This window comes from Sebastes umbrosus, chromosome 1 (genome assembly GCF_015220745.1).
Source record: "Sebastes umbrosus isolate fSebUmb1 chromosome 1, fSebUmb1.pri, whole genome shotgun sequence".
Taxonomy (NCBI): domain Eukaryota; kingdom Metazoa; phylum Chordata; class Actinopteri; order Perciformes; family Sebastidae; genus Sebastes; species Sebastes umbrosus.
Window position 1 is genome coordinate 6,340,831 of NC_051269.1, and position 27,318 is coordinate 6,368,148.

General features: G+C 41.8%; 1 protein-coding gene across 1 annotated transcript in view; it reads left to right on the forward strand.

Annotated features, from left to right (window-relative positions):
- The window catches only part of LOC119484654 (hemicentin-1-like), a 199,350-nt gene that overhangs the window by 141,295 nt on the left and 30,737 nt on the right, over positions 1 to 27,318 (forward strand). The window contains exon 19 of the mRNA XM_037763624.1: positions 5,847 to 6,185. Within this exon, the coding sequence (XP_037619552.1) occupies positions 5,847 to 6,185 (339 nt within the window). The remainder of the gene's footprint in view (positions 1 to 5,846; positions 6,186 to 27,318) is intronic.

Sequence of the window (27,318 nt, forward strand, 5' to 3'; positions counted from 1 at the left end):
TCATCTGCTGTGTTTTGTACATTTAATCATGTCCTCAATAAAAAAGTATATTAATGTTAACTGATATTAATTGTTAACTGTAATTTCCGGCAGTGTTATCTGACAGAAACGTCCAAAACTCACTAACATTTTGACGTTTTTTACGTTTTATTCAAACTTTGATAAAAGAAACAGACTACATACAAACACACTTCTAATACTACAACATGTTTCTTGGCTGCTGGACAGTTTCTTGATGAATCGTCCACATTGATCATCATGATATTAAAGTTGTTTCATAACTCTTTAAGCTGCTGATCACTTGAACTACATTTGGGACTCTCTTTTAAAGACAAGCGCTCCATCTGCCATCAGAGGAGTTGTTGAGATGGAAGCTCATTTCAGTCAATAGACACATTTCCATCTTTTAATGTTGGTGTATTAGCAGTTAAATATAACCAGCTTCTCGGGTAACTTAAAGGTTCCTCTATTCAGAAACGTCTTTCTTTTTGTTGCTACTCTTGGATGTTTGAGCTTCACTGTGCAGTCTTCATCTGCTCATGCTCATGTTAAATCTGACGTGTACGTTGAAGCAAGAGTTTGTGAGATAACAATATCTAGGAGGTCAGTCGTGATCCAGTATGTGAAGTAATGTAGGGGAGACCGGGGTTGGTTTGAACACAGCTATGTTCTGGCCCTCTGAAGGTCACAGAAACAAAACCAGAACATCAACATGTTCGCTTCCTTGAGCTGCACTCATCTACTCTGTCAACACATCTGAAAGCCACGACTCTTTTGATGAGGGTAACATTTAAGTTTTATAGACCCTTTTAGTGTCGACATCACGATGAGGTCACGGTGTTAGCGGGAGGCTAAACAAAGGAAAGACTGGAGGCTAACACTAGCAGTGGGCTAAAGTTACACATCTAAAATGTCATCTTGCTGTGTTGTTGGCTGCCAGAATCCAGATATCACAGACATTTGAGATGACAAACTGTGATTCGAGGCTCTAGAGAGCTACAATATCAGAGAAACGTTTCAGAGACGGAGAGTAAACGTTGTTAATATTTAGCCTTCTGCTAACCGTAGCCGTGAGCCGTTGGCTGCTGTTAGCAGAAGGCTAAACCATTAGCACCATTTACTCTCCAATCTCTGTAGCTTCTAACAGACTCGATGGAGATCAGCCAGGCCTGCGCAGAATCGATCACCACGCAATGCATGCCGGTTAGATTTGTGTCCGACTTGCTCTGACGTCGTGCACACGTGGGCAACGATAACCTCACGAGATCGAGGCGGCCGCAGTTTTTAGAGCCAGGCGCCGCAGTTTCTCTCCACCGACTGCAAGACCCAGGGCATGATGGGAAACAGCTGGCTGTCGCCTGATCAAAGAGCTGATTGGCTCTTAGTTTTGACAGCAAACACCAGGTGTTGTAGAAAGTCACAACTCTCTGTGTAATTGTGATATTTAACGCTAGATTGTAGTTTATTAGTCTCATGTTGTTCAATGAAGGTTTCATCTGTTAACAAACATCTTGTGTGGTTAATAATAATAATTATTATAATAATGAAGGTTATCTAATTATAACACTTATCATCATTATGTGCTTTACAAGGTGGACATAAAAATAATAAAGGATAGAATTCAAAGACAGACACACGCACATTTCCACATATATTTACAAACAAATATAAATAAATCCCAACGTGATCTGAAAACTACAAGTGGCCTACAGATCAGCTCTAACAGGAAGTAGCTTTTCCTGTGACTTCCTGTGAATTCTTTGAAGGCTGCTGCAAACTGTCCAACTTGACCACAGCTTCTTGTCACCTCCCCCCTGCTGCTGCTGCTGCTGCTGCTGCTCCACCCTGCTGCTGCTGCTCCACCCTGCTGCTGCTCCACCCTGCTGCTGCTGCTCCACCCTGCTGCTGCTGCTGCTGCTCCACCCCCCTGCTGCTGCTGCTGCTGCTGCTCCACCCTGCTGCTGCTGCTGCTGCTGCTGCTCCACCCTGCTGCTGCTGCTGCTCCACCCCCCTGCTGCTGCTGCTGCTGCTGCTGCTGCTGCTCCACCCTGCTGCTGCTGCTGCTGCTGCTGCTCCACCCTGCTGCTGCTGCTGCTCCACCCCCCTGCTGCTGCTGCTGCTGCTGCTGCTGCTCCACCCTGCTGCTGCTGCTCCACCCTGCTGCTGCTGCTGCTCCACCCTGCTGCTGCTGCTCCACCCTGCTGCTGCTGCTGCTGCTCCACCCTGCTGCTGCTGCTCCACCCTGCTGCTGCTGCTGCTGCTCCACCCTGCTGCTGCTGCTGCTGCTCCACCCCCCTGCTGCTGCTGCTGCTCCACCCCCCTGCTGCTGCTGCTGCTGCTGCTCCACCCTGCTGCTGCTGCTGCTGCTCCACCCCCCTGCTGCTGCTGCTGCTGCTGCTCCACCCTGCTGCTGCTGCTGCTGCTGCTGTCTGATCTCAACGCAGTTCCTCTCCGAGCCTAAAGAAGGTTTCGGTTTTACAGGAATAGTTATTGATCCAAAGTTGTAGTTATTATTGTTAAATACTAACGTTTGAGTAGAGGACTTTATTACTTTGTAGTGTTCAATAGTTAAGGTTATCCACTGTCCGTTTATTTGGCGAGATAGTGACTTTTGTAACAGACAACAACAACAACACAGCCCTGTTAGCTAGTGTGTTAGCTAGTGTGTTAGCTGCTTCCTGTTAGCATCAGCTGATCATGTCTGGTGTTGTTAGACTTCAGTTCTCATCTCTGGAGCTTCTGTCTCTGTGTTTCTGTCTGCTGTCTGCTGGAACAACACGAGGAGATCAACACGGTGAGTACACTAACATTCAATCACTACCTAGTTAGTTTATCAATGCTCAGTTAACCAGAGGACTTGTGTGTCTGTCACCTTTATAATAGTGAAGACAACGTTAACTAATTAGCTCGATCTCGGGTGAGGAGAGTTTGGTCCTGACCAGTGGATGTAAAAAGACTTATTGCTGTCATGAAAGTGCGTGTGTCTGAGGCTGTGACATCTGCTGCAATGTAGATATGATTGTGATCCACGACTATTAGAGTTGTGTCATATAACTCGCGTGGTTTGCGCTGGAGACAGAGCTCTGGGGACAAAGAGGGACACGTTGTTATTGACGAGCTCCTGGAGGACTGATATTCAGACTGACTCTAAACACAGTCGACTATTAGGAGGACCGTCTACACCTGCCTTGATTCATGCGATGAAGGCTGTTTTTGTAACCAATATTATTGAAAAAATCAACAATCAACTCCCACTTTTACTCAGAATCAAAAAATAACGAATGAATAAATAAAATAAAAATAAAAATCTGGCCAGAAAATGTTTAAGTTTTGCTGCAGCTTTAGTCTCTAAATTTAGTTGTGCACAACTACAGTTCTTATTTTAGCTCAGTCCAAAAGTCATTTTAGAGGTGGTCTTCCCAATCCCAAATGATGGAAAGATCTTACTGGAGGAATTGTAGAAATGAAATCCAAGACCAGCTCAGGCCTGAAGTCCAGAATCCAGATCTGTAGTCCACCGGCCACGGTCGCTCCTCGCTGTACAAATCTATGTAGAATGGAAACGCTCCTCTCCTCCTTCACACCACCACACCTCTCTCACCGCCCGGGCTCCTTCAACACATAAAGGTTTTCAGGCACCACGTTGAGAAATCCCCAGGTCTGGATCTTATTTTCCTTTTCTTACAGACAGCTAACGTATCGTCTTTCTCCCTCGACACCAAGCGTTCACCAACTGCTGTAAAATGTTGAAAATAAATGACTCCAATAAAACAAAGTGGCTTAGCCTGGACTATCTGTGTCTGATTAGGTAGTGAAATAGAAAACTCAGAAGTCAATTAAACACTTAACACATTTCCTCCAAACTTAAATTCAAGTCAGCTTGTGTAATTATGCTACTTGTCACATTTTGATGACCAATGTTGATGAAAAACTTTAGATGGGTTACATGTGCACCTAAGGTTTCCTGTGCACTGAAGGTTTTTTTGAGAGTCTCCTGGGGGGTTTCCTGTGTGCACCGAAGGTTTCCTGAAGGTTTCCTGTGTGCACTGAGGGTTTCCTGAAGGTTTCCTGAAGGTTTCCTGTGTGCACTGAGGGGTTCCTGTTCCTTATGAAGAGGAATGTGTTTCTGTCATGTTGACTCTTTCATGACTCACGTGACAACATGAAGAGGTTCAAAACATTTTACTCTGTCAGTATGAAGTCAGATGTAAAGGGACACTCCAGGCAGGTTGGCTGGTGTTTGCTAACATGGAAGCAAAGAGTAGGAAGCAGCTGTGATGTAAAGGTGTGAAAGAAAAGTTGATCTTTGAGTGTGTGTCAGATTGCAGTGCAGCAATTCAGAAGCGGCTCCAAACCATCTGAAAATGTCTCTTCAATGAAAGTGAGATTTTTCTTTCAGTGTGCCATTAAAAGGTTTATAAACGTAGATTTCATGTCAAGGTCAAACTCAGAGGTCATAGACTTCACCTGTGATGACATCACTGTAGTCATAATCAGAATAAGTCAGAATTGTTCTGTAAGACTTAAAACATTTAGAATAAACACACAAAACACTGATGTTGAAGTTAAAGACTATAATTACAATTAGGAGACATAATACATTAAAACAAGACACCAGAAGTCAGAGAGCAATGTCTCCTCGAAGGAAGACATTTCTAAGGTTATATACTTTTCTCCAAGACAAAGAAAACCTTTTCCATTGGAAATAATTAATAATATTCAAACATGCGATAGAAGAATAGTCTGATCTTCTGACCCCTCAGGCTAAAAGCTGTCAAAAAACAAAACAACTGTCTTAAAGTGACTCATCAAGGCAAGGCAAGATAAGGCAGCTTTATTTGTATAGCACATTTCAACAACAGGGCAATCCAAAGTGCTTTACAGAAACATTCAAGAACATTGCGACAAAGTGCAAAAGAACATTAAGAAATAATTAAAACAGTTATAAAAACATCAAAACATTAAAGATTAGAAAAATAAAAACAAGTTAAAAAATAAAAGCTAGGATAGAGGCTAAAATAGAGTATAACACACAAGAGTAAAAGCTCTAGTGCAGTATAAGATCATTATCTGGTTTAATGAAAGGCAGCCGCGAACAGGAACGTTTTAAGCTTTGATTTAAAAGAAGTGAGAGTTGGAGCGGTCCTGCAGGTTTCTGGGAGCTTGTTCCAAATATTTGGTGCATAAAAACTGAACGTTGCTTCTTCTGCATGTTTAGTTGTGACTCTGGGGACACTAAGCAGACCTGATCCAGATGACCTGAGAGGTCTGGATGGTTCATAACACAGCAGAAGATCAGAAATATATTTTGGCCCTAAACCATTTAGTGCTTTGTAAACCAGCAGCAGTATTTTGAAATCAGTTTTCTGAGAGACAGGGAGCCAGTGTAGAGACCTCTGAACTGGACTGATATGATCCACTTCCTTGGTCTTAGTGAGGACTCTAGCAGCAGCGTTCTGAATCAGCTGCAGCTGTCTGATCCATTTTTTAGGAAGACCAGTAAAGACGCCGTTACAGAAATCAAGTCGGCTGAAGATAAATGCATGGACTAGTTTTTCCAAATCCTGCTGAGACATCAGTCCTCTAATTCTTGCTCTATTCTTCAGGTGATAGAAGGCTGTCCTTGTAATTGTCTTAATATGGCTGTCATCAGGTATTTTATAAATGTTAGCTTAAATATACTTAAATTATATCAACATGACAAATATCCATAAATAATCTGACTAACTAACATGCTTATAAACTGGTGCTTCAGAGTTATTGAGGTGACATGTAAATGTGTTTTCTGCTTTAACCTTAACTTTCTCTATTCAAACATAATGATTAAAATGTGTTTCTTCTTTTAGGTGTCGTCAAAGTGTTTGCAGCAGAAGGAAGTGATGTCATCTTACCCTGTTCCCTCAGCACCAAGGAGAACATTCAGTCAAATGTGTTTGACTGGAAGAAAGATGGTCAGAAGGATGAACGCGAGGTGTTCCTGTATGATGCAGGCGTTCATTACAACAACGGCCGAGGAGGTCAGAGCGAGATGTTCAAAGGTCGAGTCTCACATTTTCAAGATCAACTGGAGTACGGCAACGCCTCCATAACCATCAGAAATACGAGGGTGACCGACCGTGGAAACTACACCTGTCATTTTCCACATCTTCAGCCACCTCAGACATTCTACATTGAGCTTGTTGTTGGTGAGTACTCTCATAAAACAGTTGAAGCGGCAGTAGGCAGTATATTTTTGGCATCATTGGGCAAAAATTCCTTAGTAACCTTTCAGCATATTGTAATTCAAGTGTTCTGAGAGAAAACTAGACTTCTGCTCCTCCTCATGGCTCTGTTTTCAGGCTTTAGAACATCTAGCCCGTGACGGGAGACTTTGACCAATCACAGATCATTTCAGAGAGAGAGCGTTCCTATTGGCTGTGCTCCGGTCATGTGAGCAGGACTTGGCGTTCCTTCACCAGATTTCACAATCTTTCTCCTTTTACAGCTAAACCGTGCACTAGAAGATGATTCTGAAAACATCTGAGGAGAGAAATAGGCATTAACGTAACATAATATTGATTCATATTTGATCAGCGCTGCCTAGTTTGACCGTTTGGTCGGAGTTCAGAGTGATTGACAGCCGGCTCTCATAGACAGCAGATGGACAGCAGACCACAGATCAGCTCTCACTGCTTGTTTTCCTCCGGCCTGTGAAACCTTGCAGATGCCGTTAGGAGCACCGGAGGACACAGAGGAACATGATTTTTGCAGGTTACCTGTTTCATGCACTACTGTCATGATATAGCGACCGCTTTATAATAATAACATTTTGTAATCAGATTTGCTTGAATCTTGCCTACTTCAGCTTTAAAGGATAGGTTCATAATCTTTCCAGTCTGTCTTAAAACAACACTCACACGCCCGTCTGAACACTACAACAGGTTTTGCTTTCTGTAATTGTTTGATTGGTTGAAAACAGACATGTCTTAGAGGAGTTAACAGACACTGTAGGATGTGTAATGAAGTATTAAAGGCTAACTTTGGTATTTTTCAACATGGATACTATTTTTCCATGTGTTTGTGTCTCAGGGCGCTTTCACCAGTCATAGCCCGTTTGTCTAGTCCGAATTAGGGATGTGCATTCCAAGCAAAAATACTTTTTGAAAATCACTGGGAATAAATCGATTATTATTCGGAACTCCTTCTAGTCCTACTTTCAGCTTTTGTTCCCTGCATGCGATGTTGATGATATCACACAGTCACAGTGTAAAAAATAGTTTCTTTTCTTTTAGATCGTGACCCACAGTTCTCGACCCTGAAGAACAAAAACGGGGAAACTGATGGTGAGTCACTGACAACCTGTGTGCTAAAGCTTTGTCTCCCTCGTGTATACATGATGAAATATATTTTCATATTTGAATTCAAGCAGGTGTAATGATATCGATGATGTCACTGATCTACATCTGCATTTTCTGACTGATCACTAAACGCTGGTGTAGTATCTGAGCTTAAGGGTTGTTCGTCACCCTGATGAAGCACATTGACGGTATTGTGTCAGCGTTTTGTGAATGATAACCAGACGCAGGGCGACAAAGTTTTAGCACACAGATCAGCGATGAGATCCATCAAGTCAATTTCATTTGTATAGCCCAAAATCACAAATCACAAATTTGCCTCAGGGGGCTTTACGATCTGTACAGGATACGACACCCTCTGTCCTTTACAGTGCGACACTCTCATAGGATAAGGAAAAACTTAACCAAAAAAAAAACCTTTTAACAGGGAAAAAATAAAAAATGTAAGAAACCTCAGGAAGAGCAACAGAGGAGGGATCCCACTTCCAGGATACTCGGTCTGTGTTGCAAATCAGTGACATCATCCAAACAACAGAATTGTTTGTCTGTCAGTCTGTTATCAGATTACTCCAAAAGTGCATGATGGATTTGAATGACATTTTTTGGAGGGGTGGGTGTGGCGCAATGAACAATTCATTAGATTTTGGTGGGGATCCGGATCATGATCCAGATTCAGGAATCTTTTTAAGAATTTCGATCAGCCTAAGCATTAAGACCACAGGGTATAACACATGTGCAGTGTAACTGATGACGCATTGATGACACGTGACCCCGCCTCCTTCTGAGAGCAGAGAGATACTGCTGTCCGTCCGTGGTGAGAAAGAAAAAAGCGGTAGATGACGGGATGAGAGACGACGTAGTGTAACGTTATACAGACATAACAAGGCTGCTGAATGAGAGAGGCATCCGCCGATACGTTACACGGAAACACACCGTGTTAATAACAAGACAACGCCAATTTTTCTCTGGTCTGGGTTTTTTGTCGGGGAGCTCCAAGAACTGTCGGGGAGCAGTAAATCAGGGCTAAAGTTGTTAAGTGTGAACTAGACATAATCGGTCGTCTTGGTCTCAGTCGACTAAGATTAATTTAGTCGGTTAGTCATTTTTTATACTTTTCTCATGCTGAATGACTTATTTCCAAGAAACTTGTGAGCACATCTCTGTAAACATCAGGGGCCTCATGTATAAACGGTGCGCACGTACTAAAATGTTGCGTACGCTGTGTTTCACGCTCACGCCGGGATGTATAAAAATCAACGTGACGTGAGAATGTGCGGACCATGCCGCAAACTCTAGACCAGTCGTGAGAATGTGCGGCCGTCCTCCAAACTCTGTCATCTGGCAGTGTCAAACTACAAAGTACTGAAACTCGCTAAATGTGTAAAAATTATTTTTCCACTCAACTTACTGAGCTTTGTTTATGATGTGGGATCAAAAAAAAAACCCACATATTTCTTAACTAGTTTGCGCATAATGTTTAACATCACAAACGCACAACAAAAACACATTTAAACTAATTTCCCAGAGATGACATGCCTTAACCACCGTGCCAAAAACAAAATTGCGTGCTGCACAATGTGGCAGACCACCGTGGTGAGCCTGTGTCCCCTGGAGCTACAGATGGATGAACCGGACCCTGGCACACCTAACAATGAGCCAAATGCAGCAGCTATACGGCGCCGTTTGGATGAGATACACAGAATGTAAAGCAACGAGGTGAGTTGAGACAAACATTTATTTTTCAACAAGGTCTTTTAATATATGACTTATCCCACCAAGAACCTCATTCATTCTTTTTAATTCGTTGCATATATATATATAGCTATATCTATATAGTTATATAGATATAGCTATATATATATATCCTTCATTGTATTGACAATCTCTCTCTGTGACTCCAGCACAGCGTATAGTATATATTTAGTGAGGACGCGGCCAGACCGGCGCCCCTCAGCAGCCGAGGCACGGGGCGCAGCTGACCGTGCGCCTTCGGAAGCCTTCGGGAGCCTTCGGATGCGCACGGTCAGCTGCTGTGGAGACGTTGCATTTGTTACTGGTTCCTGATGAAAGACCATCAAATAAAATATGTTTTCTAGCTTCCACCTCAGTAACAAACACTTCAATTTCACATAAATTCTTATTTTTGTTCCTTTTCCAGCGTGATTTGCCGTTGTTATTTGGACAATAGGTGACAGCATGGGGCGTGTTTATAGTCATTTGCATAGTTATTAATGGGAGGAGACAAGGCGGACCAAGTGGCACGTGCAGCTGCGCTCAATTTTACGTCAATTGGGATGTATAAAGGAAAGGTGCGCAGGAACAGGCGTACGCACGGTTTTATACATGTGAAAATTTCCGTGCGTACGTACTTTTCCAATTTTGTGAGTACGCCATCTTCCAGTGTGAAAGCTGCGCAGTCTTTTATACATGAGGCCCCAGGACATGACATTTTAAACATATTTATCTTCTTCCAGATTCTGTCTATTATCATGACAAACGCACACAAACACAAGTCCTCTGCAGAAGTCTAGACACGCCTTGAATTTATACACAAGTTTTTGAGCAATAAAACTCATTTTGAACTTATTTGAGTTTAAGATTTATAGAAAAAATTGTTTTGGAAAACACAAAAACAAAAATGCAAACCAACCAGGCAGTCTGTCTGTCTTATTAAAAAGTCATCCTAAAAACGAATACACCGTGGTTCAAATTTAGAAATAAATTAAATCATAAGCAGGTAGATCAATAATAAGATAAGAGAATATTAATGTTAATAAAAAGTCGACTAACACTCATACAATTTTGTCGACTAATGGATTAGTTAATTTAATGGACAGATCTGTAAAAAGAATCACATTAAAGCACCTCTTTAGATCAGGGGCCTCAAGCCTTGTCTCTTCCCATTAATAACTATGCAAATGACTATAAACACGCTCCATGCTGTCACTTATTGTCCAAATAACAACGGCAAATCACGCTGGAAAAGGAACAAAAATAAGAATTTGTGTGAAATTGAAATGTTTGTTACTGAGGTGGAAGCTAGAAAACATATTTTATTTGATGGTCTTTCATCAGGAACCAGTAACAAACGCAACGTCTCCACAGCAGCTGACCGTGCGCTCCCGAAGGCTCCCGAAGGCTTCCGAAGGCGCACGGTCAGCTGCGCCCCGTGCCCGAACTGCTGAGGGGCGCCGGTCTGGCCGCGTCCTCACTAAATATATACTATACGCTGTGCTGGAGTCACAGAGAGAGATTGTCAATACAATGAAGGATATATATATAGATATATCTATATATATATATATGCAACGAATTAAAAAGAACGAATTGCGTTCTTGGTGGGATAAGTCATATATTAAAAGACCTTGTTGGAAAATAAATGTTTGTCTCAACTCACCTCGTTGCTTTACATTCTGTGTATCTCATCTAAACGGAGCTGTATAGCTGCTGCATTTGGCTCATTGTTAGGTGTGCCAGGGTCCGGTTCATCCATCTGTAGCTCCAGTGGACACAGGCTCACCACGGTGGTCTGCCACATTGTGCAGCACGCAATTTTGTTTTTGGCACGGTGGTTAAGGCATGTCATCTCTGGGAAATTAGTTTAAATGTGTTTTTGTTGTGCGTTTGTGATGTTAAACATTATGCGCAAACTAGTTAAGAAATATGTGGGTTTTTTTTTTGATCCCACATCATAAATAAAGCTCAGTAAGTTGAGTGGAAAAATAATTTTTACACATTTAGCGAGCTTCAGTAGTTTGTAGTTTGACACTGCCAGATGACAGAGTTTGGAGGACGGCCGCACATTCTCACGACTGGTCTAGAGTTTGCGTCACGGTCCGCACATTCTCACGTCACGTAGATTTTTATACATCCCAGTGTGAGCGTGAAACACAGCGTACGCAACATTTTAGTACGTGTGCACCGTTTATACATGAGGCCCCAGATGTTTTTCTCTTGCTTACACACATTATACTACACACAGAGAGCTCCAGGGATGATGTGTTTTTGTAGGACAACCAGGAAGTTGTCATCTCCCTGGTTCCCTCCACTAAAAGCCAACGGGATTGTTCCATTGGGTTTTGGATTATTGCAGAAAGTATTCTCTGCGGCAAACAAACGTTTATGATACATGTTTTGTCCAGCAAGATAATCTCCACTAATGAACAACACTTTATGATTATTTAAATGTCAATGCAATCGCCAGAAGTAAAGAGCTAACGTTAGGCTATAAACGAACTTCACCACGGTCACATGAGCGATGATACACTACGAGGCTATAAAGGAGGACGAGTCGGCATGATGACGTTATGTAGTCTAATTCAGCCACTTGTTAGCAACCGACTTTTTTAAGACACGTAAAAGCTTCAAAATTCACCAGTGGGATATTTACTGATGTATTTTATATTGTAGAACAAAACGTTAAAATCTCGTCAGCTCGTGTTGACCACAGACCTTATTTCAGACTTACTTACTTACTTAGTCCTTGTTGCGCCTAGTGGCACATAGGGCAAGGACTAAGGATCTCCACTCATCTCTTTTGTTTGCTTTCTTCTCAATGCTGTTCCAGCTGTATCCTCCCGTCTTCATTTCTCCTTCGATGGTTCGCCTCCAGGTTGTTTTGTGCCTCCCTCTTTTGCGTTTTCCCTCTGGTGTTCAACACAATGCCACTTTTGTCATGTCATCAGATGGTTTCCTTAATACATGTCCAAGCCATCTCCATCTTCTTCTTATCAATATTGTTTCCATGTCCAAGCACCCTGTTGTTTGGTGTAGTTCATGGTTTGTGATCTTTCTAGGTCAGAATATCCTCATGATCTTTCTGAGGCGGGTATTGTGAAAGCTAGAAAGCTTGCCTATGTCTTTTTCAGTCATTCTCCAGCACTCAGCACCATATAGAAGTACTGATAGTACACAGCTGTTGTATAACTTTAACTTGGTGTTTTTAGTTATGTGTGTCGACTTCCAGATGTTTACAAGTCTTAGAAATGCTGCCCTTGCTTTTCCTAATCTGGCCATAATGTCTTGGTCAGCTCCACCATCTGATGTTACCCGGCTTCCGAGGTATGTGAAAGATGACGTACATGTCAGTTGTTGTTCATTTAGCTCTATGACAGGTGGTTCTTTCATGTTGAGGGGCATGACTTCTGTTTTCTTGATGTTGATCTTAAGTCCCAGCATGCTTGCATTCTTCTGTAGTCTAGATGTTTTGTCTTGCATGTGACTTGGTAGATGTGATAGGAGAGCAAGGTCATCAGCATAGTCTAAGTCCTCTAAGTTGGAAAAGAGGGTCCATCTGATGCCAGTGTTTGAGTTGTTTAGGGTTTTTCGCATTACCCAGTCCACAACTACAATGAACAACAGGGAAGACATCACACACCCCTGTCTCACTCCTGATTTAACAAGGAAGCTGGTGTCATTTGTGCATCCTACTATGCATCTGAAGTCAGTGTAGAACACTTTCACAAGTGATACTATCTTTGCTGGTATTCCATAATGTCAGAGAATTTTCCAAAGACTGTCCCTGTGGAGGCTATTAAATGCCTTCTCGAAATCAATGAAGTTGATGATGAGTTGTCTCTGCCACTCTGTACATTGCTCGATGATATTTCTTAATACAAAAATATGGTCATTGCAGCTTTTTCCTTTCCTAAATCCTGCCTGTTCTTTCCTCAGTATGTTGTCCACTGCTGTTTTCATTCTGTTCATCAATATTTTGCAGAATATTTTGCTTGGGATGGAAAGTAATGTAATTCCCCTCCAGTTGTTACAATTGGTTAGGTCTCCTTTCTTGGGTAGCTTGTTCCTTCTTGCCAAGTATTTGGGATGGTGTCATTTTGCCATATCTTCTCAAACAATGGATGTAGAATGTTAGCCGCAAGGGTTGGGTCGGTTTTAAATAGTTCTGCTGATAATTGGTCATTTCCTGGAGCTTTGTTGTTCTTATTTCAGACATCTAAGTAAAAACACATCGACTTTCAGACGAGGGAACAGGAAGTGCTAAAATGCTAACTCATTTCCGGGTTTTAGGACTCATTCCTGTATCACTCTATTTATAAAGAGCAAGGAGATGAAGAGTACATTTCTGTTTATAATTTATTCTTAACTCTGTTCACAGGGGCAGCAGAGCCCTACATCTCCATCGTCGATATCACGAAGGTCGGGGTGCAGCTGAAGTGTGACGTTCGAGGTGCGTTCCCACAGCCGAAGCTACAGTGGCGGGACAGTGATGGAAACGTCCTTCCTGCTGATGAGCCACGGGTCTCAGAGAGAGGACGCCGCTACGACGTCACCCTCCAAATCATTGTGAACCGGACCGCGACCAACCGCTTCAGCTGTGTAGTCAAACAGGAGGACATCGGCCACATGGTTGATGCCAACTTCACTGTTCCTGGTGAGACTCATCCCAGTGTTTTTATCTGCAGATAATTTAAGATGTTCTTATATGTCATTTTAATCTTCATAGGTAGGTTATAACTACAATTAAAAAACAGTTACATTCTGAGAGTCACACTTGGTTTTTGTAATGTGTTCCAGAGAAACTGTTCGAGGACGTGTCCTGCAAAGGGGACGTCACAGGATGGATAGGTGGATTTTTTTTGGGAGCTTTCATCATTCTTGCAGTTCAAGCTCTGCTCGTAGCTGCTAAGCTCATCACAATACACCGTTATAAAGGTAAGTTTATATAATAGATTGTTTTAACATATATAATGTGCAGACATCAACATAACAGATACTCAACAGCAACCACCTCATGTCAAGAATCTGTAGTCTTTTCAGATAAAACATTTATCATGTTAGTATTTAAGAAATCCACTGAGACCTAATTTCTTTATGAGGCCTCTGGTTCTCGTTCTGATGTTTAAAAAGCAGTGGCGGCCTAAAGGTGAAGGCCCAGACACACCAACCCGACCTTAAAGAACTAGCGGCGATGAAGGCCGACTGTTGCGTCGCCTCACGTCACCTTTGTCTCGGCCGAGAAGTTGCACTCGAACACACCGCAAAGACTACAGCTGACAGCAGTTAGCACTTACGTTCTCCACACCGGCAGGCAGCGGTAGTCTGTATTCATCATTCAAAAAGGGAAACAGGAAGACCGAGGACGGTGGCTATACAAGCCGTTGTTATGATACGTACATGAAACAAAGCGGCGTTCCGTCACCACTCTCACTCACCACTTAGCTTCATTCCAGATGTTCATGTCTCATGTGAAAGTATCCGTGTGTTGGAACGATCAGATGAGATGAAGATGAAAAATGAGAAGAGCCTTCTGTGTGACTTTACTCTTTGGCTCGCTTTCCTCACGTCCGTTTCTCTGTCAATCAGAGTGATTTCTCTCACCGACGGGCTCTGCTGCCAATTCAACATGCTGAATCGGCCAAAAAACCTCCGACTGGGGCAGACTAGAGCCGACGGTGCACCACAAAAACTAGACCGACAGACGCTCACCGACGGCCCCAAACTGTCCGACGGCTCAGTCAGGACCTTAGAGTAGCGAGCTTTTGGCCGGGAGGTCTTTGGTTCAGACCCCGGACCAGCAGAATAAATCTGCCCCTCCCTCATTACCACCACTGAGACATGGCCGTAGCCAGCTAGGGGGTCACTGAGATCCGGACTCTCGTAATATCACAAGTTTTTCCTCGAAATATTATAGCTTTATTCACAACTTCTCAGAGAACACAGATACAGTATGTGGAACATGTTTTGATTGAGCAGAAATTTTGCTGAAACAAATACAGTCTGAGCTATTAACCCTCTGAGACCCGCGTGATCCCGACTGACTTTACTGTCTTTCAGAGGCTGTAGCAGGTTCAGTTTGAAGAGGTACAGATATCATGAAAATCTAAGGAATCCATTGGTACCAACCATGTTATACTAGCTTGCTCGTGAAGGAGGATAAATAACGTTCCAAATTTGGGGAAAATTTTGGCAAGGAAAAACTGTCATGGTCATTTTCAAGGGTGTCGTTTGACCTCTGACCTCCAGATATGTGAATGAAAATGGGTTCTATGGGTTCTATGGGTACCCACATCACATGCAGTTTTGTCATGCAGTATAAATGTGTTATTGTCTCCTATTCTAAAATGGTTTATTTGAATATTTCTGCATACTGGGGTCCCTGACAGTCTTAAATTACATAAATTGGGTCTCACTGTAAAGCTGAGACTCTTGTGGAACCAATGCGCCCAACTGTATTCATGTGTGATGATGTTAGTCCCCATAGGAGACATTTCATTGTAGTGAGACCATTTTTTTTAAACTTGACCTCATTGTATAAAATGACCTGTGGTGACCTCTAGGATAATCACAGCCTCATGAAACTTTACAGCCACAAAACTAGAGACCTAGAGCATTCAGAGGATGGATGGCTTTCCTAGCTGGATTGACAATAAGGGGGTTTCTGAGCAGTTTACACAACACAAGTTCTCGCCATCCAATCGCTGAAAAATGCAATCCTTGCAGAAATCTCCAAATGTCAAAAGTTTTTCATCCCAAATCACAGCATGGCTTTTTCTTTGTGTTCCTCAAGGTCTTGATGTCTTAATGTGGTATTTTGGAGGGATTATTGATTATTTAATGTTGCTATGGATAACAGACCGTTGCTATGGGCGCAGTTGTAATGTCGGCCTCCGGAGGACCATTTTTGAGTCAAATTATTGATTTCTAAAGGAAGTAGTTGTGTAATAAGCAGGATAATGTACAGCTAGTGGTTCATTGTTGTGAAATAAACCCTGATAGGGCGATGAGAGACACTGTGCGAAGTGTTTATTTCACACAATGACCGGCTCGCTGTACATTATCTCTTACTTGTTGAAGGGAACCTGAGATCCAAGATTCTCATTGCCAAAGACTGCTTTGTTGTAAATATTGTGCATATGATAAAGAAACGTGACTTCATGTAATATATATATATATATATATATATATATATATTCTTTTTTATTTCCTGCAGATTCTTGTGAGAAGACAAAGTGTTCATGTGACGACAATCCAGAGAAGCCACTTAATGCACCACCTGTAAATGGAAGTGAGTGTGTGAGTGTGTGAGTGAGTGAGTGAGTGAGTGAGTGTGTGAGTGAGTGTGTGAGTGAGTGAGTGAGTGAGTGAGTGAGTGTGTGAGTGAGTGAGTGAGTGAGTGAGTGAGTGAGTGAGTGAGTGAGTGAGTGAGTGAGTGAGTGAGTGAGTGAGTGAGTGAGTGAGTGTGTGAGTGAGTGTGTGAGTGTGTGAGTGTGTGAGTGAGTGAGTGAGTGAGTGAGTGTGTGAGTGAGTGTGTGAGTGTGTGAGTGAGTGAGTGAGTGAGTGAGTGAGTGAGTGAGTGTGTGAGTGTGTGAGTGTGTGAGTGTGTGAGTGTGTGAGTGTGTGAGTGAGTGAGTGAGTGTGTGAGTGAGTGAGTGAGTGAGTGTGTGAGTGAGTGTGTGAGTGAGTGAGTGTGTGAGTGAGTGAGTGAATCTAATATAAGATCTTTGAGGTTTTCTAGTTTCATATGGTACCAGTACTTCACTCTAACTTTAAAACTGAGCCCACTACAATCTTAAAATCACAAGTTGCGTTAATGAGTTAAAGAAATTAGTGGCATTAAAACAAATGTGTGCTAGCGCGTTGACACTCCAGTGGAGCTGCTCAGTGGCCAGCAGATCAGACTGGTTGTACTGGGCAGCTTCCTGGTGTGAATGTGGTCAGAGCGTTCCTGAAAAAGAGAGGCTCCCTCTCAGTGAAACATCCCTGAATAATAATAATAATAAAAAAACAATAATAAATAAATAGGTCCATTAACTGTCCATTAAATGAATAGTTCAACATTTTGATTCACCAACATGTTAAATTATCGTTTCTTTAAACAGAGCTCTGAATATCATCAATGTAGCCACAAGTAAACTTTTAAATGTAGGCTAACACATTTTACAGGTCTGCAAATGTCACGGTAATTAGGTGATAATTAGCAAATAACCTATTTTAAATTATTATTTATTTACCCTCACTCTAAATGGCCTGTAGGTGTGAATGTGAGTGTGAATGGTTGTCTGTCTCTATGTGTCAGTCCTGTGATAGTCTGGTACCCGTCCAAGGTCTACCCGCCTTCCTCCAACGTCAGCTGGGATCGGCTCCAGCCCCCCTGAACAGGACAAGCTAATACAGATAATGGACATATCTAAAGCTGCTTCATATCTGATGCCAAAACAGGAGCTCTGGATATTCAGGTGAGCTGTTCCACCAGCAGATCTCAGGCTTTCATTACAATAATAGTAATGTAACTTGTATTAATCACGTTGTGCCTTAAAACATCAGCAAAAACATGCAGCTTGTGAAATGAGGTTGATGCTGTTTTCTCTTCCTCTAAATTCATTAAAGGTTGAGCATCAGGACTTTAGTCTGATAAAGACGACTGTAATTCATAGTTTTCACGTGACGTCGCGGTCCTCTGGGAACGCCGACCTGGAGGGCAAAACAAAGCTGCCCTCCGCTGTCCGCCAACGACACCTCAGCTTCTACAACTCTGTTAGCCAAAATGTCAGATAGTTGTTGTTCAATTTGATGCACAAACCAAAGAGAAGTCAAGCCTGGGCTGTGTTCCTACAGTCCCATCTCGGAACGAAATCCCAGAGGGGAGGATTGTGAATTTGTGCAGTTAAGTGAGTCGTGCCGCCGTCGCTGGCATGAGACACACTAGCGGACTACACTGACTGAAAGTGAACACCCGTGCAACCAACGACTACGACCACGCTAGCCGTCTCTCCTGTCTTCATGGTCAAACCAGCTCATTTCATTTAAATCGTTTTCCAGACATTGCTTCGTGAGCGACGTTACTGCGTCTGCTCTGCCTGCGTCTGTCTCCAACTGTAGCGGCGGCTGGTTTAACCACCGAGATGCGAGTGACCGTTAGCTTGACCGCAGTAACCAACGATCATTTCTTGTCCTTCACCTCTCAAACTAAAGATAAACAGATAACTGTAAAAAAATGAACTAAAATGAGCAGTGGTGAAAGTTATTATATTCTGTTATGATCAAGGAGTTGATAAGCTCGCGTGATAGCTAGTTGAAGTTGTAAACGGTGTTTTCCCTCCAGGCTCTGTGCCAGTCACGTCACTGAAAACTATGAAGAGCCCAGATGAGAAGAGAAACAAACATCTGAGATTGTTATAAAGGTCAAGACTCGTAGCTGAAGGAGCAGAGGTTGAACCTCTGTCGTCCCTTGATGCCAAAGAGAAGGTGGAGATATAATCACACTGGTTTTAGTTCTTATAAAGATAACTCTGAGCTAAAGCTTAAAGCTAACAGAACAATATTTATCGCTTGGGTGAATGTTTAATAAGTTCAAATGAAATGTTACTTTTGTGTTTGAGTGAATTTGTTTTAGAAAAGTTGTTTATGTCTGCCAAGTGCAATCCTGATGGTTTACTGAATTGATGCTGATACAAACACACTACTGTAGAGATGTGCAATATGTTGCTTGGGCGTCTCGTCGCCTGTCCGTGTCCGCCGGTCTTCAGCAGGGTTAGAAATAAGCACCCGCCACCGGCCAGATGCTGGTAAAATATGCAAGTGGCTGCTAGATTTACTTCACTCACCAGCCAAAAAAAACCAAAGGTGATCTTTTGAGTGGCTGGTAAAACTTGGAATCCACCGGCCACAGTGGCAGGCGGTCAAAAAGTAAATTTCCAATCCTGGTCTTAAGCTCCTTGGACTGGTTTCTCTTTTGTCAGTATTGTCTCTAAAGTGCTGTAAAGAATCCTGCTGACAGCATTAAATGTTTGTCTTTAAAAGGGAAACATGGCACTGATATGTGTGTTTATGCTCTAAAGGAAAAGTTGCTGGATATGGAAGCCACAATTTCACTGATTCACGTGTTTTATTGATGCATTCAAGGCCTTTCACAGAATTAATCATGAACAATTGTTCCTGTCATCCCGAACAGACACTCGTTTGATAATTTTAGACGCCTTTTCAATATTATATACTCCCCCAGACACCCTAAGGAGGACATGTTAATCTGGACTTTACATGCAGAAAAGGCCTTTGGTTGTGTGGAGTGGCCCTACCTATATGCAGTACGAGAAAAATATGAATGTGGAACAGGGTTTGTCTCATTGGTTAAGATATTAAACAACAATCCCAGAGCTAGAATCCTTACTAATCAGACAGTTTCAGATGCATTTGACCTGTACAGGTGTTCTAGGCAGGGATGTGCTCTGCAGCCCTGCTGTTTGCCGTAACAATTAGCACACACTGAGATTTTTGGTTACAACACAGAATATACTTCAATATACGTGGATGATATTTTGATGTACATAACAAGGCCACTGACTTCTATTCCTCTCTTACTGGAGACGATTGACCTATTGACCCAAGCGTGCTCCAACAGCTCCAACAGATTCCTCTCAAGCTGGCTTTGGAAAAATGTATATATTTGGGGGTAGAGATCATGAAGACGTATAACTCCCTATTTGAAGCAAATTTTATGGCTATAAGACAAGTTTAAGACCAAATTAGAGTTTTGGAAAACTCTTCCAATTTCCTTGAAAGGCAGAGTGAACACAGTGGAAATGTGTCTCCCTCAATTGTTACTAAAAGCTTATTTTTTTTTAAACTGGACTCTATAGTTCTTCCATTTATCTGGAACTATAAATCCCATAGGATTAAGAAAGGTCATCTGTGCAAGCATAAGGCGATTTTATGTGTTATTATTGGGCTGCAAACATTCGCTGTGTGTTTCCTGTTGGTTGGATATGGAGCCAGACGACTCTACTCAGCTCACTTGGTGCTATCATAATGTCTCCCATTCGTCTCAAAAAATCATGTTATGATTACAATCCCATTATTCATAGTACCATTCAAAGTTGGGAACAAGTAGCTGAACATTTAAACTTGGAGCGCTATCCTTTATCCGTCTTTTGCTCCTTCAGCTGGATGGAGGCTTTGACTGAGGGGTAGTGTTGGAGATTTATACATTCCAGGTATGTTTGCATCCTTTCGGCCGCTTCAGGAGAAATATGGGCTCTCAAAGACAGACTTCTTTAGATATCTTTTATCTTTTTTAGAGACTTTGTGAAGACCCATGTTTACCTGATTTGTGTGCCTTACTCCGTTTGTATGTGGGTTTATTTTGTATTTGTATTATTTATGTTTTTGTGTGTTCACTTGTCTCTTTTTCGTCTTGTTTTGCCTTTAGTTGCTGGTATCGTTTGTGTTTTGTTGTTAAATATCTGAAATTATGCACTTGACAGAAGTCTGTATTACTGATGTGCTTCCTAATAAAAATATTTGGAAATCAAAAAGAAAAATTGTTCCTGAAATTGTGTGCTAGAGAATATAGAATATAGTCTTCTGGTATTCCCATCAGTGCAGGTTAAATGGAGCCATGTTGTATCTGCCCTGTTTCATGTAAATAATAAGGTAAAATCCTGTCTCCTATTTTGTTCAGTGCATTAATACATTTCTAAAACTACTTTCCTATCAAACATGGTGCAGATGATGTGTCACTGCGCTATGAGACTGTACTCTTTGTTAGCTGCACAAGCCACTTTAGAGTAGCCTCACATCTAGATGATTTCCCTCCTTTTAACACATCTCTGATCATCTGTAAAAAGCTAAGTGATGTCAGAAATGGACACAGGTGTTATAATGTTACTTGGGTTGTGAACGTGCCTGTAGATGACAGTGGTGCAGCTACAGTTCATATCTTAAACTAACAGTATTGTTTTAAATTCAGCTTCAAAACTGATCAAAATCCTCCTCAGTTAATAGGCTATTGAGCCCATTCATTTTCACATTGGACTGGAAATGGGATGGATCAGGAATTACTTATTTGGGTATAACATTTACGTCACACTTTATAGGTCTACTACGACTGATTAGCAATTACTTTGTCTTTGTAATTAGAAATCATAAGTGAATGGTCACATGAGGTTTGCCTGCAGTGAATGCTGACACATATGACCTAGTTATGATGGCATAGTCACATGTCTGCTGTAACTGGTGGGTTATGGTATCATTTTCTATCTGTATGGTGCTCTGGTAGGAAGGTACACCGGACATGTTGCACGGACGGACTGTAATACCTTTTTCTGTGTATTGGGGAATGTAGTGATGCTTGATTTACAAGTTATATAAATGTAAGGAAGCGTAAAGCACAGTAAATAACTTTTTAAAATTGAACTTTATAGTTTTAAACAGTTTTTATAACATGAAATGCACTTAACAATAACTTTAAACTTTAACAACAAAACCTTTAAATCTATAAACCAATGTAGCAATAAAGAGGAAGTCAAAATATGTTAAAAATCAGATTTTAACTGTCTCATAGGAAAGTCAATACCTGAGTTTATGTATATAAAGTAGTGGTTAAGTTATGCCAAATGACAAAGTATTTATTTCTTTAGACATATTTTTCTTGCAATTATACACTTTTAAATAGATTAATAACAGTATTTTTATGTTCTTGACAGTGATATATCGGTATAACAAACATTTTTTGTATAATTACAGAAAATCCTGCTGCTTTTATCAGTAAAGAATACTTTATTTTTATGATTAGTTTTGTTAAAATTAGCATTCAAAAGCTGTTAAAAAAAACGATATTTAATGTATTCCATTTATACGGATTTGTTTTGTTAAAACACATTTCAATAAATAGTTAATTACTGGAATCTTTTCTGTTATTTTGAAATTCAGAGAAAAAATGTAAAATTCTTGAGAAAAACTGTAAAAAAAAGTTTTGTTGTTTTTTACAGTGTGTGTATAAAGATGAGCTATGGAAACAGTTGAATGGGGGAAACACAGACTGTCTTGTTGTCATTCATCTGCTGTGTTTTGTACATTTAATCATGTCCTCAATAAAAAAGTATATTAATGTTAACTGATATTAATTGTTAACTGTAATTTCCGGCAGTTTTATCTGACAGAAACGTCCAAAACTCACTAACATTTTGACGTTTTTTACGTTTTATTCAAACTTTGATAAAAGAAACAGACTACATACAAACACACTTCTAATACTACAACATGTTTCTTGGCTGCTGGACAGTTTCTTGATGAATCGTCCACATTGATCATCATGATATTAAAGTTGTTTCATAACTCTTTAAGCTGCTGATCACTTGAACTACATTTGGGACTCTCTTTTAAAGACAAGCGCTCCATCTGCCATCAGAGGAGTTGTTGAGATGGAAGCTCATTTCAGTCAATAGACACATTTCCATCTTTTAATGTTGGTGTATTAGCAGTTAAATATAACCAGCTTCTCGGGTAACTTAAAGGTTCCTCTATTCAGAAACGTCTTTCTTTTTGTTGCTACTCTTGGGTGTTTGAGCTTCACTGTGCAGTCTTCATCTGCTCATGCTCATGTTAAATCTGACGTGTACGTTGAAGCAAGAGTTTGTGAGATAACAATATCTAGGAGGTCAATCGTGATCCAGTATGTGAAGTAATGTAGGGGAGACCGGGGTTGGTTTGAACACAGCTATGTTCTGGCCCTCTGAAGGTCACAGAAACAAAACCAGAACATCAACATGTTCGCTTCCTTGAGCTGCACTCATCTACTCTGTCAACACATCTGAAAGCCACGACTCTTTTGATGAGGGTAACATTTAAGTTTTATAGACCCTTTTAGTGTCGACGTCACGATGAGGTCACGGTGTTAGCTGGAGGCTAAACAAAGGAAAGACTGGAGGCTAACACTAGCAGTGGGCTCAAGTTACACATCTAAAATGTCATCTTGCTGTGTTGTTGGGTGCCAGAATCCAGATATCACAGACATTAGAGATGACAAACTGTGATTCGAGGCTCTAGAGAGCCACAATATCAGAGAAACGTTTCAGAGACGGAGAGTAAATGTTGTTAATATTTAGCCTTCTGCTAACCGTAGCCGTGAGCCGTTGGCTGCTGTTAGCAGAAGGCTAAACCATTAGCACCATTTACTCTCCAATCTCTGTAGCTTCTAACAGACTCGATGGAGATCAGCCAGGCCTGCGCAGAATCGATCACCACGCAATGCATGCCGGTTAGATTTGTGTCCGACTTGATGCCGACTTGCTCCGACGTCGTGCACACGTGGGCAACGATAACCTCACGAGATCGAGGCGGCCGCAGTTTTTAGAGCCAGGCGCCGCAGTTGCTCTCCACCGACTGCAAGACCCAGGGCATGATGGGAAACAGCTGGCTGTCGCCTGATCAAAGAGCTGATTGGCTCTTAGTGACAGCAAACACCAGGTGTTGTAGAAAATCACAACTCTCTGTGTAATTGTGATATTTAACGCTAGATTGTAGTTTATTAGTCTCATGTTGTTCAATGAAGGTTTCATCTGTTAACAAACATCTTGTGTGGTTAATAATAATAATTATTATAATAATGAAGGTTATCTAATTATAACACTTATCATCATTATGTGCTTTACAAGGTGGACATAAAAATAATAAAGGATAGAATCCAAAGACAGACACATGCACATTTCCACATATATTTACAAACAAATATAAATAAATCCCAACGTGGTCTGAAAACTACAAGTGGCCTACAGATCAGCTCTAACAGGAAGTAGCTTTTCCTGTGACTTCCTGTGAATTCTTTGAAGGCTGCTGCAAACTGTCCGACTTGACCACAGCTTCTTGTCACCTCCCCCTGCTGCTGCTGCTGCTGCTGCTCCACCCTGCTGCTGCTGCTCCACCCTGCTGCTGCTCCACCCTGCTGCTGCTGCTCCACCCTGCTGCTGCTGCTGCTGCTCCACCCCCCTGCTGCTGCTGCTGCTGCTGCTCCACCCTGCTGCTGCTGCTGCTCCACCCTGCTGCTGCTGCTGCTCCACCCTGCTGCTGCTGCTGCTCCACCCCCCTGCTGCTGCTGCTGCTGCTGCTGCTGCTGCTGCTCCACCCTGCTGCTGCTGCTCCACCCTGCTGCTGCTGCTGCTCCACCCTGCTGCTGCTGCTGCTCCACCCTGCTGCTGCTGCTGCTGCTCCACCCCCCTGCTGCTGCTGCTGCTGCTGCTCCACCCTGCTGCTGCTGCTGCTCCACCCCCCTGCTGCTGCTGCTGCTGCTCCACCCCCCTGCTGCTGCTGCTGCTGCTGCTGCTCCACCCTGCTGCTGCTGCTCCACCCTGCTGCTGCTGCTGCTGCTCCACCCCCCTGCTGCTGCTGCTGCTCCACCCCCCTGCTGCTGCTGCTGCTGCTGCTCCACCCTGCTGCTGCTGCTCCACCCCCCTGCTGCTGCTGCTGCTCCACCCTGCTGCTGCTGCTGCTGCTCCACCCCCCTGCTGCTGCTGCTGCTCCACCCCCCTGCTGCTGCTGCTGCTGCTGCTGCTCCACCCTGCTGCTGCTGCTGCTGCTGCTCCACCCTGCTGCTGCTGCTGCTGCTCCACCCTGCTGCTGCTGCTGCTCCACCCCCCTGCTGCTGCTGCTGCTGCTGCTGCTCCACCCTGCTGCTGCTGCTGCTGCTGCTCCACCCTGCTGCTGCTGCTGCTGCTGCTCCACCCTGCTGCTGCTGCTGCTGCTGCTGTCTGATCTCAACGCAGTTCCTCTCCGAGCCTAAAGAAGGTTTCGGTTTTACAGGAATAGTTATTGATCCAAAGTTGTAGTTATTATTGTTAAATACTAACGTTTGAGTAGAGGACTTTATTACTTTGTAGTGTTCAATAGTTAAGGTTATCCACTGTCCGTTTATTTGGGACATTTAACTTTAGATATCTCACTGAGGCGAGATAGTGACTTTTGGACCAGCTAGCTGGCTTCCTGTTAGGCAGGCATCAGTTCAACATGTCGGGTTTGAGACTTCAGTTCTCATCTCTGGAGCTTCTGTCTCTGTGTTTCTGTCTGCTGTCTGCTGGAACAACACGAGGAGATCAACACGGTGAGTACACTAACATTCAATCACTACCTAGTTGAAGCTGTGAATATAACATAAATAATATAATATATATATAATATAATATAATATAAATAATTTAATATAAATAATATAATGTAAATAATATAACATAAATAATATAATATAATATAAATAATATATATAATTTAATAAAAATAATGTAATATAAATAATATCATATAAATAATATAAACAATATAATATAATATAAACCTGGAGCCAGTGGGCAGAGATTGTTTTAGTTAGTAGTTAGTTCTAGTTTGATATATCAATGTCTTCCCTCTAGCTTTAAAACTGAAGCAGCTACAGCCTCTGACAGACACTGAAGTGGGTCTGGATCGAGACGGTACTTTTCCTTCCTTCCGTCAAGGCTGCTGGAAACTGTCCGACTTGACATATCAGCTTCTTGTCCCCGCCCCCTGCTGCTGCTGTCTGATCTCTCTATTTACCAGTCGAGACGCAGTTCATCTCTAACGAGCCTATAGGAACTTACTCTATGTGACGCCTGTGCACACGGGCGGAGACTAAAAGCTGTGGCGAGCCTAAAATGGTTTCGGTTTTACAGGAATAGTTAGTGATCCAAAGTTGTAGTTATTATTGTTAAATACTAACGTTTGAGTAGAGGACTTTATTACTTTGTAGTGTTCAATAGTTAAGGTTATCCACTGTCCGTTTATTTGGCGAGATAGTGACTTTTGTAACAGACAGCTACAACAACACCGCCCTGTTACAGTAGTGTGTTAGCTAGTGTGTTGTCATCAGTTGATCATGTCTGGTGTTGTTAGACTTCAGTTCTCATCTCTGGAGCTTCTGTCTCTGTGTTTCTGTCTGCTGTCTGCTGGAACAACACGAGGAGATCAACACGGTGAGTACACTAACATTCAATCACTACCTAGTTAGTTTATCAATCAATGGTAACATTAGTTATAAAACTCATCAGGTCCTCTAGGATAACGTTAGCTGAATAAGTTAACTTTAGATAAAAGCCATCAGCTCAGTTTGATGATATAACGTCACTGTCTGTGTTCTCATACAGGCTAAAGTGAAAGAGCTCTCACAGAGTGTCCCATAATGTTTGCTTTCGTTACTGTCAGAGAGTTGTGTCTGTAAGTCAAAGCAGCCAACACACTACAGACAAACAGCATATCCCTATTTGTCCTCCATAACACGTCTTCTTTCAGACTAGTGGATAGAACACATTTATTTGACTACTTTGTCTATTTGCTTCTGTAGATTTCTCCTAAATTCACCAACAGTTAGCATCAGATAATGCCTCATTTACATATTAAAACTTACAATTTCAGAAAACTTGTAATAAAAACAATAATTGTCTTCATGTCAGTAATGAACTGGGGAAGTTTCATAGTGATATCTATTAGTTAAAATGTTTTACCATATTCACCTGCATTTTACAATCCATAATCTTTAAAGGCCGTTTTCTCTAAATTAGTTTTTTTCTCAGACTCTGAGTCAGAAATCTCCACTTCAGCAGCTCTTACATCCACCAAACTTTACAGTTTCATTCCTCTCTATATTCTGAAGGTTTATACAGAGGGGTTTGTTCATACATCACCCGTAGTCTGATTTATACAACATTTTATTCCTAAAAACATGGTGAAAATTATTATTTATTTTTTTTAGTTGCTGTTGACAGTATTTTGTGATTTATGGAGTAATAAAAAGTAAAAACCTTTGTCTCTAATATGTCAACAAAATGAAACCAGAATTCTGAACCTGGCTTTATTCAATGTCCACATTTCTGTTCTGGAAATGTATGAAACTAGCGTATATTTGATAATATACAACAAATTTCAGAAAACTTTCAATTCAAAAAATAATTGCCTTAATGTAATTAATGAACTGGGGAAGTTTTATGGTGGTATCTATTCATTATAATTGTTTACCATATTGACCTGTAGTGTCTGCTGTGTTACACCAGGTTGTTGGACTGACTCTACCCTGCTTGATATACTCGACTACTACTCCCCGCCCTGAGAAACAGACACTTTCCTGGTGGAAACCCTGTTTCCTGCATGTGTAGTGTACATCGAGCAGTAGTTCTCAAACCTTTTTTCATGTCAAGGACCCCTGAATTAATACACATTAGGTCACAGACCTCCATCTAAACAGATTTCT